The sequence below is a fragment of the Chelmon rostratus genome, chromosome 9, assembly GCF_017976325.1.
Source record: "Chelmon rostratus isolate fCheRos1 chromosome 9, fCheRos1.pri, whole genome shotgun sequence".
NCBI classification, from domain to species: Eukaryota; Metazoa; Chordata; class Actinopteri; order Chaetodontiformes; family Chaetodontidae; genus Chelmon; species Chelmon rostratus.
The window spans coordinates 28,570,883-28,585,986 of NC_055666.1; the positions used below are offsets into that span (position 1 = coordinate 28,570,883).

General features: G+C 44.1%; 1 protein-coding gene across 1 annotated transcript; it reads right to left on the reverse strand.

The window, feature by feature from the left end:
- Positions 1-1,051: 1,051 nt before the first annotated feature.
- LOC121611377 (ubiquitin-conjugating enzyme E2 2-like) lies at positions 1,052-10,253 on the reverse strand. The gene is made up of 7 exons (XM_041943925.1): positions 9,921-10,253; positions 4,462-4,525; positions 4,341-4,372; positions 3,720-3,797; positions 3,252-3,357; positions 2,914-3,007; positions 1,052-1,652 (listed from the first exon to the last, which is right to left on the reverse strand). Exons 1-7 carry the CDS (start codon positions 9,942-9,944, stop codon positions 1,607-1,609), a joined length of 444 nt encoding a protein of 147 aa, XP_041799859.1. The 5' UTR covers positions 9,945-10,253; the 3' UTR covers positions 1,052-1,606.
- Positions 10,254-15,104: the final 4,851 nt, after the last annotated feature.

Sequence of the window (15,104 nt, forward strand, 5' to 3'; positions counted from 1 at the left end):
GTCACATGGTCATCTGTCCACGAGGGTCAGCTCATTACCTGTCACTGATTGGCCTGCTCATCAGGCACACCTGTGCAGTGGAATGCTGCAGTTTTAACATGAAGTCGACTGTTTGAAGCATCTTTAACTGAGACCTGAGCATCAAACAGAACCGACAGGCGTCCCTAATGAAGTGGCCGCTGAGTGTTGGTGAAGCCTACCTGTCCAGGTAGCTGCAGATGAAGAACCGGAGGGTTCGTTACAGATATCAGGCGTCCACGTGAACGTTGTCTGAAGACAGACCTGAAACATGTGAAAGGATCCTTCAGTGTGCGTCGAAAGATTGATTTTTATAATCTGTTTAGTGGTTTTTAATTTTTAAAATGTGTTTTCTGTCCGTCTCACCACTGAAGACGCTGCAGCAGCACCATGAACATGTTGTTTGTTTCTCATGTATCTTCAGTCTGTTCTTCGTCTGAGTTACAGAAGAACTCCACTATATTCTAACACAAAGACTGGAAGCGGGGGGGGCTGTTAGCCTAGCTTCATCAACAGAGAAAAAAAATGACATGTTGCAAGGCATTGTGGGACAGGAAGTCCAGGGCTGTGAGTTGTAGTCTTTGTCAGTGTGAAACCAAAGCTGATGATATTTATATCTTTGCTCTGCACTGTACAGTCAAACATGAGCTTTTCATTGGTTGTATTGTTATTTTTTAAATAAAGTTTTTTTTATATTTATAAGCTGGAAAGTGTTTTTTAATGTTCAGCTGTACTTTACTGTGATCATATTACTAACAGTTTACTCGAGTATTACCACGTTCTGTTACTTTCACTGAAGTAAACGATCTCACAAGAACAATTAACATTTAATTAGCTTCAAATTTAAAATCCAGGAAATCCACTGCAGATCAAAACATGATAATAATCCACAGAAAGACGTTTCCTCCGTTCAGATTAGCATCCGATGAGCTCGTCTTCTGCTGACAGCCGCCACGTTGCAACCAGGACGGCCAATAACAGTCTGAGTTTTCTGAATGAACAAACTGACGAAGAAGACAAACAGCACATGAAAAACCTGCAATTTGTTCAGCTTTATTGAGAAAAAAACATCACAGAGCTATTAGTTGATCAATCAGCCGTTGAGAGCTTCGAGTTTCATCTTCAGTGCAAAAAGAGGAGAACAGTGTTGTGGATGATGGATGAACTAACGGCTCTCGTCTAAAAACAAAACCTCCAAAACCAGAAAACAACAAGAAAGAATAAAACCAAAACGCTGTCGGTTCTTTTTTAAAGTGGACAAATCTCAGCAGCACACGAACCAATCACTGACATGCATTAAATGATTGTTGTATTGATCTCCAGCAGCTTTGCGTCTGGTAACAGTTCTGTTCGTCCACTCGGTCTGTGGCGGTTCTGCAGTTGGCACATTCACAGCCGCGGCCCGTCTTCGCTCGGCTTGTTGGTTTCGTTTAGAAAGCAGAGAAAAGGGGAAATTTAAAAGCATTGAAAGTTGAGAAACGGGACAAAAAGAAACGTGAACAAATTGCTTGTGATTGGCTGATGGGAAGGGGGTGTGGCCACATGAGAAAAATCAAACAGTTTGTTCCAGCAGTGAGAAGACGGAGGATCACATGGCGTATTTCTGAGTCCAGTCCTGAGCTGTCTTGTTGTACCTGCAGACATGAAGAAAAACACAGGTGAGCCAACACCTACGAGCAGGTAAACGGAGCAGGACGATGCCATGCCTGGACACACACACACACACACACCTGCTAACACAGCAGCTCTGCTCTGTCCTGTCAAAATAAAGGTTCAATAAATGGAAAAATAAACTTGCATCTCACACGAGCAGCTAATTGGCTGCTTGTTCTGGAGCTTTTTAATCTCAACAAGGCAGCGAGTGTCAGTGGTCAAAGTACCTGGAGAGTACTCGAGTACTGCACTTCAGTACAGTTTGGAGGTGTGTGTACTCTCTGACACGTTCAAATGAAGCAGACACGTTTATCTGTCGCATGCAGAGAAAAAGCGGCCGACATGAAAACAGCAAAGCACTCGGACGATGCGAGACGCTCCATTAGAAAAGGTCACGTCGCCGCGGTTTCGTGTTTTAGCTCATCGATCATTCCTGCTTTAACTCCATCAGGGTGCAACACGAGGTCGTCTCTGCACCTGCAAACAAACTGTCGGATCTGCTCGCTTCAGTCGACGCGATTCATCGTCACACAGCCAAAACACGAAAGACGACCACGGCGGCTCTTCAGATCCCGACTCATGCATCAACGTTTGCATTTTCCTGCCACAAGCCTCCAGAGACAGCGACAACAGACTCAGCAGCAGGAAACTCAGGTGAGCAGGAAGCTCAGCTCTTACCCTCACAGCATGGCATATTTCTCTGTCCACTCCCTGGCTAGTCTGTTATACCTGAGAGCAGCAGGACACTCTGTTACCACCTGCTGCACACACACACACACATCACACACACATACACATCACACATCACACACACACGCACATCACACACCACACACATCACACACACACAAATCACACACATCACACCACACCACACACACACAAATATCACACACACACACACATCACACCACACACACACAACACACAACACACCACACACACATCACACACACACACACTCTGTTTATTTAGCTGCTAATCTCTTGTTGTCTGCAGGTCAAACTGTTCTCAGAGCAGTTGGGAGACGTTTGACTGTCAGCCGTCTCGTCAGAAGTGAAAACTGATCTGATCTGTTTGCTTCTAAAACCGTCTGGACTCTAAACCAGCAGATTCCTGAAGTGTTCCGAAGTCCACGTCGTTCACAGAGTGACGAACCTCGCTGTGATGGACTGAGCCTTTCATACCCGATCATCACCTGTAACCAGCCAACCTGTTCACATCTCAGGGACAGAGACTCACCTAACGGGGTCTGTTTTGTAGATGCGGGCGATCTCTGGCACTAACGGGTCGTCAGGGTTCGGGTCACATAACAGAGAACAAATGGACAAAAGGACTGTGGAGAAGAAAGACGTGAAGCATCGTCAGTCGCCCGCAGACTCACTGATCTGAGCTCAGCGCTGCCAGCTCACAGCACCACCTGCTGGTCACAACCTGTCACTGTCAGGAGCTGCTTAGTGAATCAGACAGAAAACCACAGCTGATTCCAGGTCAGATTAAAGATCAACATGTTGGTGTTTCTTTAGCTTCACTTTCTTAACGTTTGATGACGATGAAGATGATGAATGCTGTTCTCTCACCTTTAGAGATAGTTAATGCTGGAGACCACTGCGATCTCAATATATCCAAGCAGATGCTGCCATTACTGTTAATATTTGGGTGATAAATTCTTGTTGTGAAGGCGACCTGTAGGAAGAAGGAAACAGGATCAGAGCGGCTTCCAGGAAATAGTCTGGTGCATTTTAAAGCTCAACAGTTCAAAAGGTTCAGACGGACACTTCTGCCCCCGAAGCTTCAGACTCTCTCAGCTCGGGTCAGACTGGTCTTAACTGTGACCGGCTGGTTCACAGCTGCACGTTAGCTGTCAAAGTTTGTTTACAGGTAAAAAGCAGCTGAAGCGCTCTTTAACATCGGACCCGGCTGACATGTTTTAGCTCGACCATCAGATCAGCAGGTTGATGAAACACTTGCTCTCACTGCATCGTGTTCACACTCAAACAGTCACAGTGAAGATACGACAGACGTGTGATGTGCAGCAGCTTACTGACCTTGGGTGGTTTGAAGGGATAATCTGTGGGGAAATGAATAGTCAGGAAAAACACGCCGCCCTGATAGGGACTGTCGGGCTGCAGCCGCAAAACAGAGACAACACAGGTTACAGCTTCATGTGCCTGCACTCCTCACTGTCACTGTTAGAAAAGCTCTACGCAGACGAGTCATGTGATGTGACGCGGTCGGTGGAGGCGGAGCCTGAGCGTGAGCCTCTTCTGTCACGTGAAGCCTGAGGCATCTAAAAACACGCCTGCTGGAGACGTTATGAAGAATAAGAGTTCATGTCTGTCGATGTCAAATGAAAGGTCTCCTGATTCAGCCTGCAGGCTGCAGCAGCTTCACATCTGAATCTACACGACGAGTCTGATCGTCTCAGGCTTCAGTTTAAAGAGTCTTCTAAAGGATGGAAGCTGCGAGCTGCATTCAGCGTCCGTCTAATCTCCCTGCTGTTATGGTCATCTGACCCTGCTGTCCTGTTTGTGTGCTGCTGTCTGACGGTGTCCTGCTCTCACTTCATAAAGGTCGTATGAGGGAAGTCGTGTGACATTAACTGTAGCTGAATCTGTGTGTCGTCACCTCTGAACACATTTATTCTGCACAAACTCTTTGATACTTACAGGCCCCATGATGGTGGCTTGCCAATGAAACACTGGAAGAAGGAGAAGGAGGGTTAGAGCGACACACAAACCGACAGCGTCTTCGTTTAAATGTGCGAGAACATGTGAGGAAACTTCTTACTGTCCTCGCCGACGGGTCCGGCGGAGCACTGAGCCGGAGGATCTCTGGACAGATCAGTTAGTTCCTGAAAAGCACAGAAACACGTGAGCCAACCAGAGCTCTTCTAATGTGTGACATCATGTGCGTCTGCGGTGGGTTGGCAGACACACCTGATCCGACAGTTACCTGTTAAACTCCCGACTCGGTCAGCAGACGTCTGTCTGATCCACATGTTGGATCAACAGATTAGTGATCAGCAGCTCAAACCCTTTAATAGTCTTTAAATAGTCTTTTAAAGGGTTAACTGGGGTCTTTAATTGGTTCAGGGTGGTTTTTAAAGTCCCTCTAATGACTGAATTTTTATTCTGAGGCATGAATTAACTGAATTAATGGACGGCTTTAACATTGTTTGTGAATTTGTAGCCCGTAGATGAAGCAGGGATCCCATTAAATGTATTAATAAATGACAGTCATGCACCAATAATCATCCTCTTTAGTCCCACTGCATCATTATTAATGGGTTAATTAGACTGCAGTAACGAGTTCAGGACTTCACGGAGACCACAGCTCCACGCTGACGTCCAGCTCTCTGTTGGATCTGCTGTTTAGTCCACGAAGAACAAGAAAAGCCAGTTGGAGCAAATGAAAAACCATCAGCAGCCGTTGAACGCCAGCAGCGACCGTCGAGGCTTCGCTTGTTCAAACACGTCAAATCGCTCAACGTGTCTGATGTTTCTGTCTCTTAACACATCTGCTTTATCGTTTAAAGCAAACCAACATCTGGTACTGAGTACAGGTGAGTCCAACGTGAATGACTGAGACACCTGCACAAACCAAGCAGGTGCAGCGTCTCTCTGTCAGCCAGCTCTGACCAACAAAACGCGTCGGCGAGACGCAGGAAGGCAGCGACCCGTCAGCGTCAGAGCTACAGAGTCCACGTCTTCTTTCATGAAGCTGAACACACCGAACATCTGCTGCTCAGGACGTCACTGTTAAAGGCTCCGCCTCCGACCAGGTGAGCAACAAAGCAGAAGTTTCACACAGCTGGCGTCTGATTTCCAGTTTGGATCCAGTGTGAAGCAGCTTTTCAACAACACACAGCCACGAAAATGACTGATAGAATTACTTATTTTCCTCGAAGTGATCACAGCCACAGTTTCCATCTCACAGCAACAAATCACATCCAAACCCATCAGATGACCAATCAAAACGAAGCGCTCTCTGCTACCTCTGCTAACTGACTGAAGGTGTAAATTATTTGAGTAAAGACGTCAAACACTTCCAGGATTAACGTCTTTGAATTGATGCTACAAATGTCACGTCTGGTATCACATAAATCTGTGGTTCACACCTGAAGCAAAGAGAGCAGAGTTCACCCAGAACTGAGCCTAAAGGAGCTGAACACACCAGAGCTCGTCTGATCCAAAACCAAACCGCTGAGATGTGAAAGCACATTGACGAACTACGCGTTTACCTGCAGCGTGTTACACCTGAAGACACGACTGCATTTATAATAATTAACGTATCAGCTTCTGGAGCTTCAGGGAAAACGAGCAGAGGCGTCACGCAGTAACAAGCGAGCTGATCCTTCAAACTGATCCAGAAACTGCATCGACGGCGAGATGAGAGGCATCGGGACCTGCCTGTTGAGACTGACTGATCACACAGTACATTAACTTCATATCAATCGATCAGAGCAGCTCGTCACAATGTGAGGGGAGCCAGCCATGTGCTCTCAGACGGACCAGGACCAGGACCAGGACCAGGACCAGCAAAACAAACATGGCACAAGTGGAAATGAGAAGATTTTGCAGAGCAAAATATAAGAAGAGCTGAAATATCATGAAACAACCATCAGAGGTGTTTCAGCCGACGATTCGTGGTTCAGGAGTTACTCTGACTCTGACCTCTGAAGGCAACACGAGGAAGTTATGATCCATCGTGTCAGGGCTTCAACATGGCCGACCCAGTAACTGCGGAAGTTAGTGCCGACGGTTTATTGGCTCAACTCGACAGGTACTGAATTAAATCCTAAATATCGGAGCGTCCCTCTGACTTCAGTCACAGCTCTCACAGAACATCAGTTCGTGTTGACGTCACCGTGATTCTTCCTAGAAAAACCTTAAAAACCATTTCAATCTGATTCTTCCTGCAAAGACACAAGTTTTCAATCAAATAAGTTTTACTAGAGCGGGGGGGTCACTTCCAGCTCTGGAAACTCATCAGGAGATTCATCGATAATGAAAATAACCTTTAGTTGTGGTCTTAAAATATTCTAACCTAAAGGTCGACTCATCGGCTTCCAGTCAAAGTCCCGTTTCCTGAAGACACAGTCTGAGCTCTGGGGGAAAACCAGTAAACGAACCCTGATTTTAGAATCTCTTTATCACAAAACCAGATTTTATATTTAACCTTTCAGACGACTAGAACGTTTAACAGCTCGCCATCGAGCCGACGATCCATCCTGTGAACCAGCTGGGCCATAAAATGTCTTTGTCCAAAGCACAAACCAAAACAGCCTGAAATAATCACAGGCGAAGACGAGCTGGAGTCACTGAACGTAGACCGAGCCACGACAGATTAAACTGTCACTGCTTCATTTCACGCTGATCATTTTATCTCTGGATTAATCAACAACTGTCTTTATTATCGATCTCCAGCTTCCGTCGGTGTCGGACGTCTCAGATTTGTGGCTGAACCTGCTACAGAGAGAGACATTTATTTTGAAGGCCGAGCTTCGGCCGCTCAGACATGAAGCTGTGTCTCCCACGTTAAAAACACACCGAGACACACGGCCGGTATCGATGTGCAAGCAGCAGGTCTATTTTTACCGAGCGAGCGGTGCGGGCAGAGTCGGGGGGCCAGATCGGGATATAGCAGCAGAGGGGGGAGAAAACACACGGCCGCTTATAGGACGAGGGGTTTGTATTTCCAGCCCGCGAGTCTCCCTGAAGCCAAACTGGCCGTGTGTCGGTATGTGACATACAGGCTCGGCTCATCTTTCAGGTCTGACTGAGACCCAGAGGAGAGGAGACGCTCGGGAGGCAGCTGGGAGAGCACGTCTGACAGCACACACAGGACCGGAGATCGGTCCGTTCACCAAAAACAAAGTCATGTTCCCCCGACTCTGTCCCCTGGAAGATCCTCAGATCCACCGCTTCCTGGTTTTATCCTGCCCTGTGGAGAGCGGCGCCTCTCAAACCTGTCCTGTCACTCTTTAGAAACCACGCCGGGGACAGAACCGAGTGAAGGTTAACAGCCTGTCATCAGTAACTTTTCCACCTACATGAGTGTCAAACTGTGTAAAACCTAAATGGAGGTCAGGATGACTGTTCGGACACACAGAAAGAGACCTGAGAGTAAAATAAGCTTTCAAATAGTGTCGACGTTGGTTCTGACTCACACGCCGGCTCCATCAGCATCACCTGTAACGACCTGTCCCGTCCCGCCGTCTGAAAACACTTTGACAAACTACATCCTGAATAATCAACATATCAGGATCCAACTATCGATCCTGACGGCCTCTGAGCACCAGTTTGTTCTCAGCTCCCACATTCAGCTTCAGCGGCGACCAGCGAGGACGTGAGGGAGACCAAACGACACACTCTTTAGAGATAAGGTCAAAACAAACCTGTCTAACCTTCCTTTAAAGGATAACTTTTGTTTTTTACAACCTGGACCTTATTTGTAGCATTAAATACGACCATTTACTCCCCCAGACAACTTTGGTGGCATTTGGAGTCGTTTTGAAGAAATTAGCCCCAGAGGAGCGGCGCGTATATCCGTATAATGCGAGTACTCGGGGCATCCATGCAGCCTCTATATAACGCATAATCTGCAGAAACTTGTTCATATTCCAATATTTAGTTCTGATATGCTGCTGCTATTCCCCTCTGAGCCCGTGGTGGCATGTTATCAACAAACACCTCTGACGTGGATGATGTCATTACCGAACGCCGCGCGCTGCGAGCAGCCAGCCACAACACGGCTGACTCTGCGGCGGTCGGCTACGAATACGCAATAACGAACCACAGCTGTGCCAAACTACAGCTAAACTAGCCGACCGCCGGCTCAGAGGGGAATAGCACCAGCATATCAGAACTAAATATTGAATATGAACAAGTTTCTGCAGATTATGCGTTATATAGAGGCTGCGCATGGATGCCCCGAGTACTCACATTATACGGATATACGCGCCGCTCCTCTGGGGCTAATTTCTTCAAAACGACTCCAAATGCCACCAAAGTTGTCTGGGGGAGTAAATGGTCGTATTTAATGCTACAAATAAGGTCTAGGTTGTAAAAAACCAAAGTTATCCTTTAACACAGGTACTGTAGTTTGACTTCACACACACACACACACACACACACACACACACACACACACACACACACACACATTTTTACATTCAATACACAACACAAAGCATACTGTGACTCCTTGGTCCTGAGGGAAACTGTTGTGCAGCAGTCGCAGTGCAAATACGACATAAATAAGGTGCAAACTACCCTGACAGCATACTGAAATGATGAAGAGTCAGTTTTCCAAAGATGATGATGATGAAGGTGATATCTTCAACGTCTTTTGTCCGAAACCCCAAAGACATTCAGTGTGTATGTGAGACAGAAAAGCTGCAAATCCTCACGTTTCAGCATCATTCAGGTAATCAAAGTAGCTGCAGATCAGTTTTTAAGGTGACTGATCAAGTTATTGTCAGCTGGCAGGAAGTCTCAGATTCTTGGTGTTTGTCTGGACCAGGGTTAGGGTTAGATGGTGATACTCAGCATGGAGGGACTTTTACTGTCTCATTTTGGACAGCTGCTTGTGAGGACAGGTCCAAAAGCTCCGACACACATGAATAACTAAGACATTATAAAAAGTATTCAACACTGTTCAGTCACCTGACTCTGTTGTTCTGATACCGGTCTTTGAGACCAGGATGAAAACCATCCGGTCCGAATCGGACAGACTCCAGTTTACTGACTTATAGTTTATCGAAACTGAAACTGAGGACCGAAAGCTGAACGCGGTCAAAACACAGCTGGAGTCAGTCAAACACCGACCGGCTCCAGTTATTTAAATGTCCACGAGTGGAAATAAAGACAGAACATTAGAGTCAGAGGCCTGTCTGACACCGAAGCTAGCGCTAACATCAGGTTGGTAAACTGAACCATTGTTTCATGTCAAACCGTGCAGAGACGCCCCGGGGGGGTCCTGTCAAAAACCGGCCTCAACTCCCGCCGACACATGCGAACCCAAAGCTCAGAAAATAACCGCAAATGTCCTCTCCGAGCTGACATCGTAACACAAACCACAAACACAATCTGACGGTTTACGCCAAATGTACCATCTGCGGCAGCTGCTTCTGTGGAGAGATTATGCTAACGCTGCTAGCTAACAGGCTAAAGGCATCATCGTCTGAAAGCCAGGCACGTTTGACTCTGGTCGTAATTAAATGTAATAAACGGGTAGTTCATTACCTTGGAAATTCGTTTTAAAGCCATTGTGTCTGCTTGAAGGGACCGGCTGTCGAGGAGAAGGTGGAGGAGGAGGAGGAGGAGGAGGGCAGGCCAGCTAGGTGACGCTAACTAACTAGCATCTAGGACTTTGCTAGCTTTTGTGGCTGTCTTGAGGCGCTAATCTAGCTAGCTTTGCTACACATGCGCGGGGTAAACTACAAACTGTTACGAATGGCGTCTTTTTCACCGACTACAGCTCAGTCTGGAGACTGGCTCTCCAGCACGGTAACCCTGACTTCAGCCTGACACTCTAAAAACGGACCGGAGCGACCGCAGCAGCTCAAAATGTCTCCCGTTAAACACAGAGCGCAGCTGTCAGAGAGGCAGGAACAGGAGGTCTCACTCTCACTCTGTTTCAAGTCACCGCAAAACGGCGGCCGACAACATGGCCGCACGGATTATTAGTTCCGCTGTGGCCAGAAAGCAATATAATACAAGTACATGTAAAAACTGGAATTTTAAGGATCCAAAACAAACAAATCCAAAAAATACATTATAATACGAGAATAACGCAATTCTATGACAAAACAGTTATATCATAAGAATAAAGCAGACTACTGTTCTAACCTTTTCACCTAAATAAATAGAATGCATTTTCCTCACAATTTTAGTAGTTAATTTAAGAAATATTAGCACTTTTTCCTCTGCAGTCTATGACTTTATTTTTATAATATTCAAAAAATGCAACTTTACATTCCTAATGTAATGATTTTACTTTATTCTTGCAACATTACATCTTTACCCTCAAAATATTATGACTTTCTTAACGATGGCCCCAGTACCCTGATGTAAATATCATAATTCTATAAGAAAAAGTCATAATATTGTGAGAGTCAAGTTATAATTTTACCAGGAAAAGTTGTGATTTTTGAAGAATAACTTATTTTCGCAATCAAAATTTAACTGCAAAAAAGGAGGAATTTGCAATAAATCCGTAATTTTACAAAAAGGAGTTTTTATATTAAGTCACAGTTACATGAGAGAAAAATACTTATTTTACAAAAGAAGAAGAAGAAGAGGGAGCACCTGATTGGACAAGCCTGAACCAATGGCCTGAGGATAGAAAGTTGGTGACGGTAACCAGGCAGTTCAAAATACCGACAGCTAACAGTTACCGACTTTATTAAACTAAAATGCTGAACGACTGCGGTAAGCATCTTCTGATTGATGAGAGTTGATATCAGTAAAAATTAACCGTCAGTTAATATTTTATAGAATTTATAAACATTAGCTTCAAAGCTACAGTCGCTAAATATTTATTTCGTCATTAGCGTGAATGACCTGCCCCCAAATACAGAGCTAGCTTAAAAAATGATTACCTATCGTTAGCAACAAGCTAACATACCTGAAAACCTTCCGCTTAACACGAGCCTTAGCTAACGTTAGCTGCATGTCAAATGTGTGTTTTATTGGAAAGTCACTAAATACATTTACTCAAGTACGGTACTTTAGGTACTTGTAGGTTACATGAGTACTTCCATTATCAGCTACTTAATACTTCCACTCTACTACAGTTCAGAGGCAAGTAATGTACTTCATACTTTGCGTTTATTTGACACGTTTAGTAACCAACAAATCACTTATGATGGAGGGAAATTCACAGCTTCCAGAAGTAATATAATTAAAATTAGCTCCATCTTTACCAGCTGCAGCATTAATGTGATGAACACACTGATGCATCGCTGGTTTTGGTACTTTCTGTGTATTTTGATGGTGATATTTAACTCATTACACAGTATTTCTGCACTGTATTATTTTTAGGTCAGAGTGTTGATGCAGAACTTTGTTCCACATGTTTTAAAATCAGTATTTGCTTATTTTCTCTGTTTCATATCACAGTAAACTCAGTGACAAACAGGTGATGCCAGTAATTAAAGGTGAAAATAACGTATGATTGGGCAGTGAGTGGCAGGCTCAGACATTAGAAATATATGATGGTGTTTTTCTTTGGTTTTATGTGACGTCTACTAAAACAAACGTTTCATTTAAAATGTTCCTGCAGCGAACAGTGTTTAAAAACTATTCATATCTGTTGTTTTCGTACAGTAGATGTCTCTCTCTCTCCTCCCCTGTGTGTGTGTGTGTGTGTGTGTGTGTGTGTGTGTGTGTGTGAGTGTGAGAGAGAGAGAGAGAGAGAGAGAGAGAGAGAGAGAGAGAGAGAGAGAGAGAGAGAGAGAGAGAGAGAGAGAGAGAGAGAGAGAGAGAGAGAGAGAATTTAAATATCCAGTTAAGTCACATGTAATGGTTTAACTCACACAGTTATAAACACAGAAACAGTTTGAGCCTCTCATTTATGCTCGTTATGTTCCAGCTTCTGTTCTCAGCTGACGAGCTTTCAGAAACTCTCTCAGCCGTTTAAACAGACAGTGCTGCTCTTTTGTTTCCACTGAAGTAGTTTAAAGCTTGTTAAAATCCTCGTCGCTGAAGCTGTGAGATGTTTGCATGAAGCTGGATATTAAATCCTGAGACTTCACTAGAGTTTGTAACGTCCCGCTGCTGGTTCGCAGGTTTTACTGACACTTTTCTCTGGTTTGAAGCCGTTATTAGAATCTCTAAAGACTCTTCAAACCTTCCAGATTGAGACAGACTAAATATTTCCTAACAGGTAGCTTCTTCTAATCCAAACGTAGACGACACATCTTCTTGCTCACAAACCAAAACGAAGTTTTATTAAGAGTTGTATTTGTTCATGTTTCTGTCATCATCCACGATAAAGTGTTTATTGACCCACAGCTCGCAAAACGGGTAAAAAAAATGAAAACAACTGTTCATGCAGCAGACAAAAGCTGCAACTCCCACAGATTTTTATTATTGATTAATCAGTAGCTCATTTCGTCGATTCATCTTTCAGTCTGTGAAACGTTTCTAAACTTTATGAATGTTTTCAATGTTTTCTCTTGGAACATGACTGAAATGATTGATGATTATCAGAATAGTCACTGATTATTTTTCTGTTGATCAGCTGAATTGATGCAGTTTATTTCATCCAGTTTGTAGAAAAGCTCTGGCCCCAGAGCCCCCCCCCCCCCCCCCCCCCCCCAGCTCCTTTGTGTTGGACTGTGGTTGAAGGTCATTCACTGTTTTACAGGAGGCACAGAAAGAAAAGCTGCTTGTGAGGAGACGGAGGTCAGAGGTGATGAAACGGTCCGTCGCTGAGCTCTGGCTCTCAGGTACTGAGTTTTACTTGTTTCTGAGTACTTTACAGACCAAAGACGGCTTTCTAATCTGCAGATGACTCTGGTAGATGACACAGATTTTAGGGCAGAAGTAATGAATGAACTGCTGTGTGATAGTTTGATCGATGTCTCCAGCAGATATTATTTGATTTAGAGCGTTTTGCTGGATGATGAAAGTTGATAAATGAATTCATGACATGAAATAATAATAGAAAATGTCAGACGTTTGCTTTATGACCTCAATATTTCTAAAGTGTTGGCCGTGTCTCTGTTGGACTCTGTGTGTACTTTTACTGCACTACAAGAACTTTTTCTATTTTTTCTCTGCTGCGTTTTCAACTTGCTCGTTCTGATGTCGATCAGTCATTTCAGAGAAATACAACAGCTGTCTAAGACCACGCAGATGAAACCCACACGTACAATCACACAACATGAACTGCAGATCTCGTAGATGCAGCAGAGCTTCGTGTGAAGCCTGTGGGTTCGTCCCGCGTCTCTTATTCCATACCAACCAGCAGAAGTTTGTTGTGATTCACCATCGCCGTCCAGCTGTGATCAGCTGATCTGGCTGCCATCATTAGAAACAGTCCCAGAAACGTGCTTCACGTGACGCTTCAGAGGAAAAGAACATCTAAAAACATGTTTCCTTGTTTCCTCTCTGCTTCCTCGCATGTTTCCTGCGTCTCTCCTGTTTTCTTGTCTCCTGTTTCCTCGCTGGGAGACACAAAGACACAAGTGAAGGAAATGTGGATTCAGTTTAGGAGACATGGGATGAACCCTGTGTGTAAACCGGATTGTAATGTGCTGTTTCCTCCACTAGATGGCGCACTTAACCTTCACTCAAATGGCCACTGGACCCTAAATTCTCTTTTCCTGAAAATTCAACAAATACAGAATTTAACTTCTGTGTATCTGTCGCCTGTTTAAACATATACTTTATAGATGAAAGAAATTAGAAAAATATATTTGACTGACTGTCAAAGAGAATTCTGGGACATCTTTGAAAAACTGGCAGCATCAAGTCTTTACTAACAGTTGAGTAACACACAGGAGGACTGAGAATGATGATATTTCATATTATCCTGTTTTATTTATATGATGAATGTTTCTGAGCAAGTTTCCATTTGAAAAACAGCAGAATTAATAATTTATTTTTTGTTTTACACAGTTTGATCTCATATAAACTTCTTTGACATAAGTGTGTGTGCATGTGTGTGCGTGCGTGTGTGTGTGTGTGTGGACAGACAGACAGACTCAGGTGGCTGCTCAGTGTTGAGTGTCTGGGGTCAGTTAACAGTGTTTTAGGATGTGTCGGATTGCGTGGGGGCATCTTAAGGGTTAAACGCCCCTCAGATGGTTAAAGTGGGGTCGTGGCCCCCATTCAGCAGGGGGTCTACAGGCCTCAGGATTCTCTTATTGTCCGACCCCAAAGTCCAAAGCAAATCAAACATCTGAGAAGCTGAAACATCATCAGACAGATATTATATCTGCACTGTAAATTATTTCCCCGTTAATTTACAGTAAAATACTGGCAGCTACAGTTGCCAGCATGATACTGTTATTCTACAGTGTACCTACTGTAAAATGCAACAACAGTTTATTACCGTAAAAGATATTACAGTAGTGTACTTTACTTTACAGTATGATACTGTAATATCTTTTACGGTAATAAACTGTTGTTGCATTTTACAGTAGGTACACTGTAGAATAACAGTATCATGCTGGCAACTGTAGCTGCCAGTATTTTACTGTAATTTAACAGGGAATTTGTTACCATTATTTCACAGTTCCTACTGTAAACTGTTTATGGGAGATTACCATAAACAGTTTTACTGTAAATGCACATAGGTACTGTAGAATGGAATTTCTACAGTAACATTGCTGTATAGAAATGCCTCAGACAAGAGCTGGTCTTACAACATTGATTAATACCAAACATTTTCAGTCACTGAACAAGTTAAGTAACGAG

What these genes read in the sequence shown, in the direction of transcription:
- LOC121611377 (XM_041943925.1), bottom strand. Translation starts at nt 9,944, where the DNA reads ATGGCTTTAAAACGAATTTCCAAG. An exon ending in CTTTAAAACGAATTTCCAAG is followed by an intron (nt 4,526 to 9,920) that starts GTAATGAACTAC and finishes TGTGCTTTTCAG; the next exon opens with GAACTAACTGATCTGTCCAG. An exon ending in AGCATTAACTATCTCTAAAG is followed by an intron (nt 3,008 to 3,251) that starts GTGAGAGAACAG and finishes TCTTCTCCACAG; the next exon opens with TCCTTTTGTCCATTTGTTCT.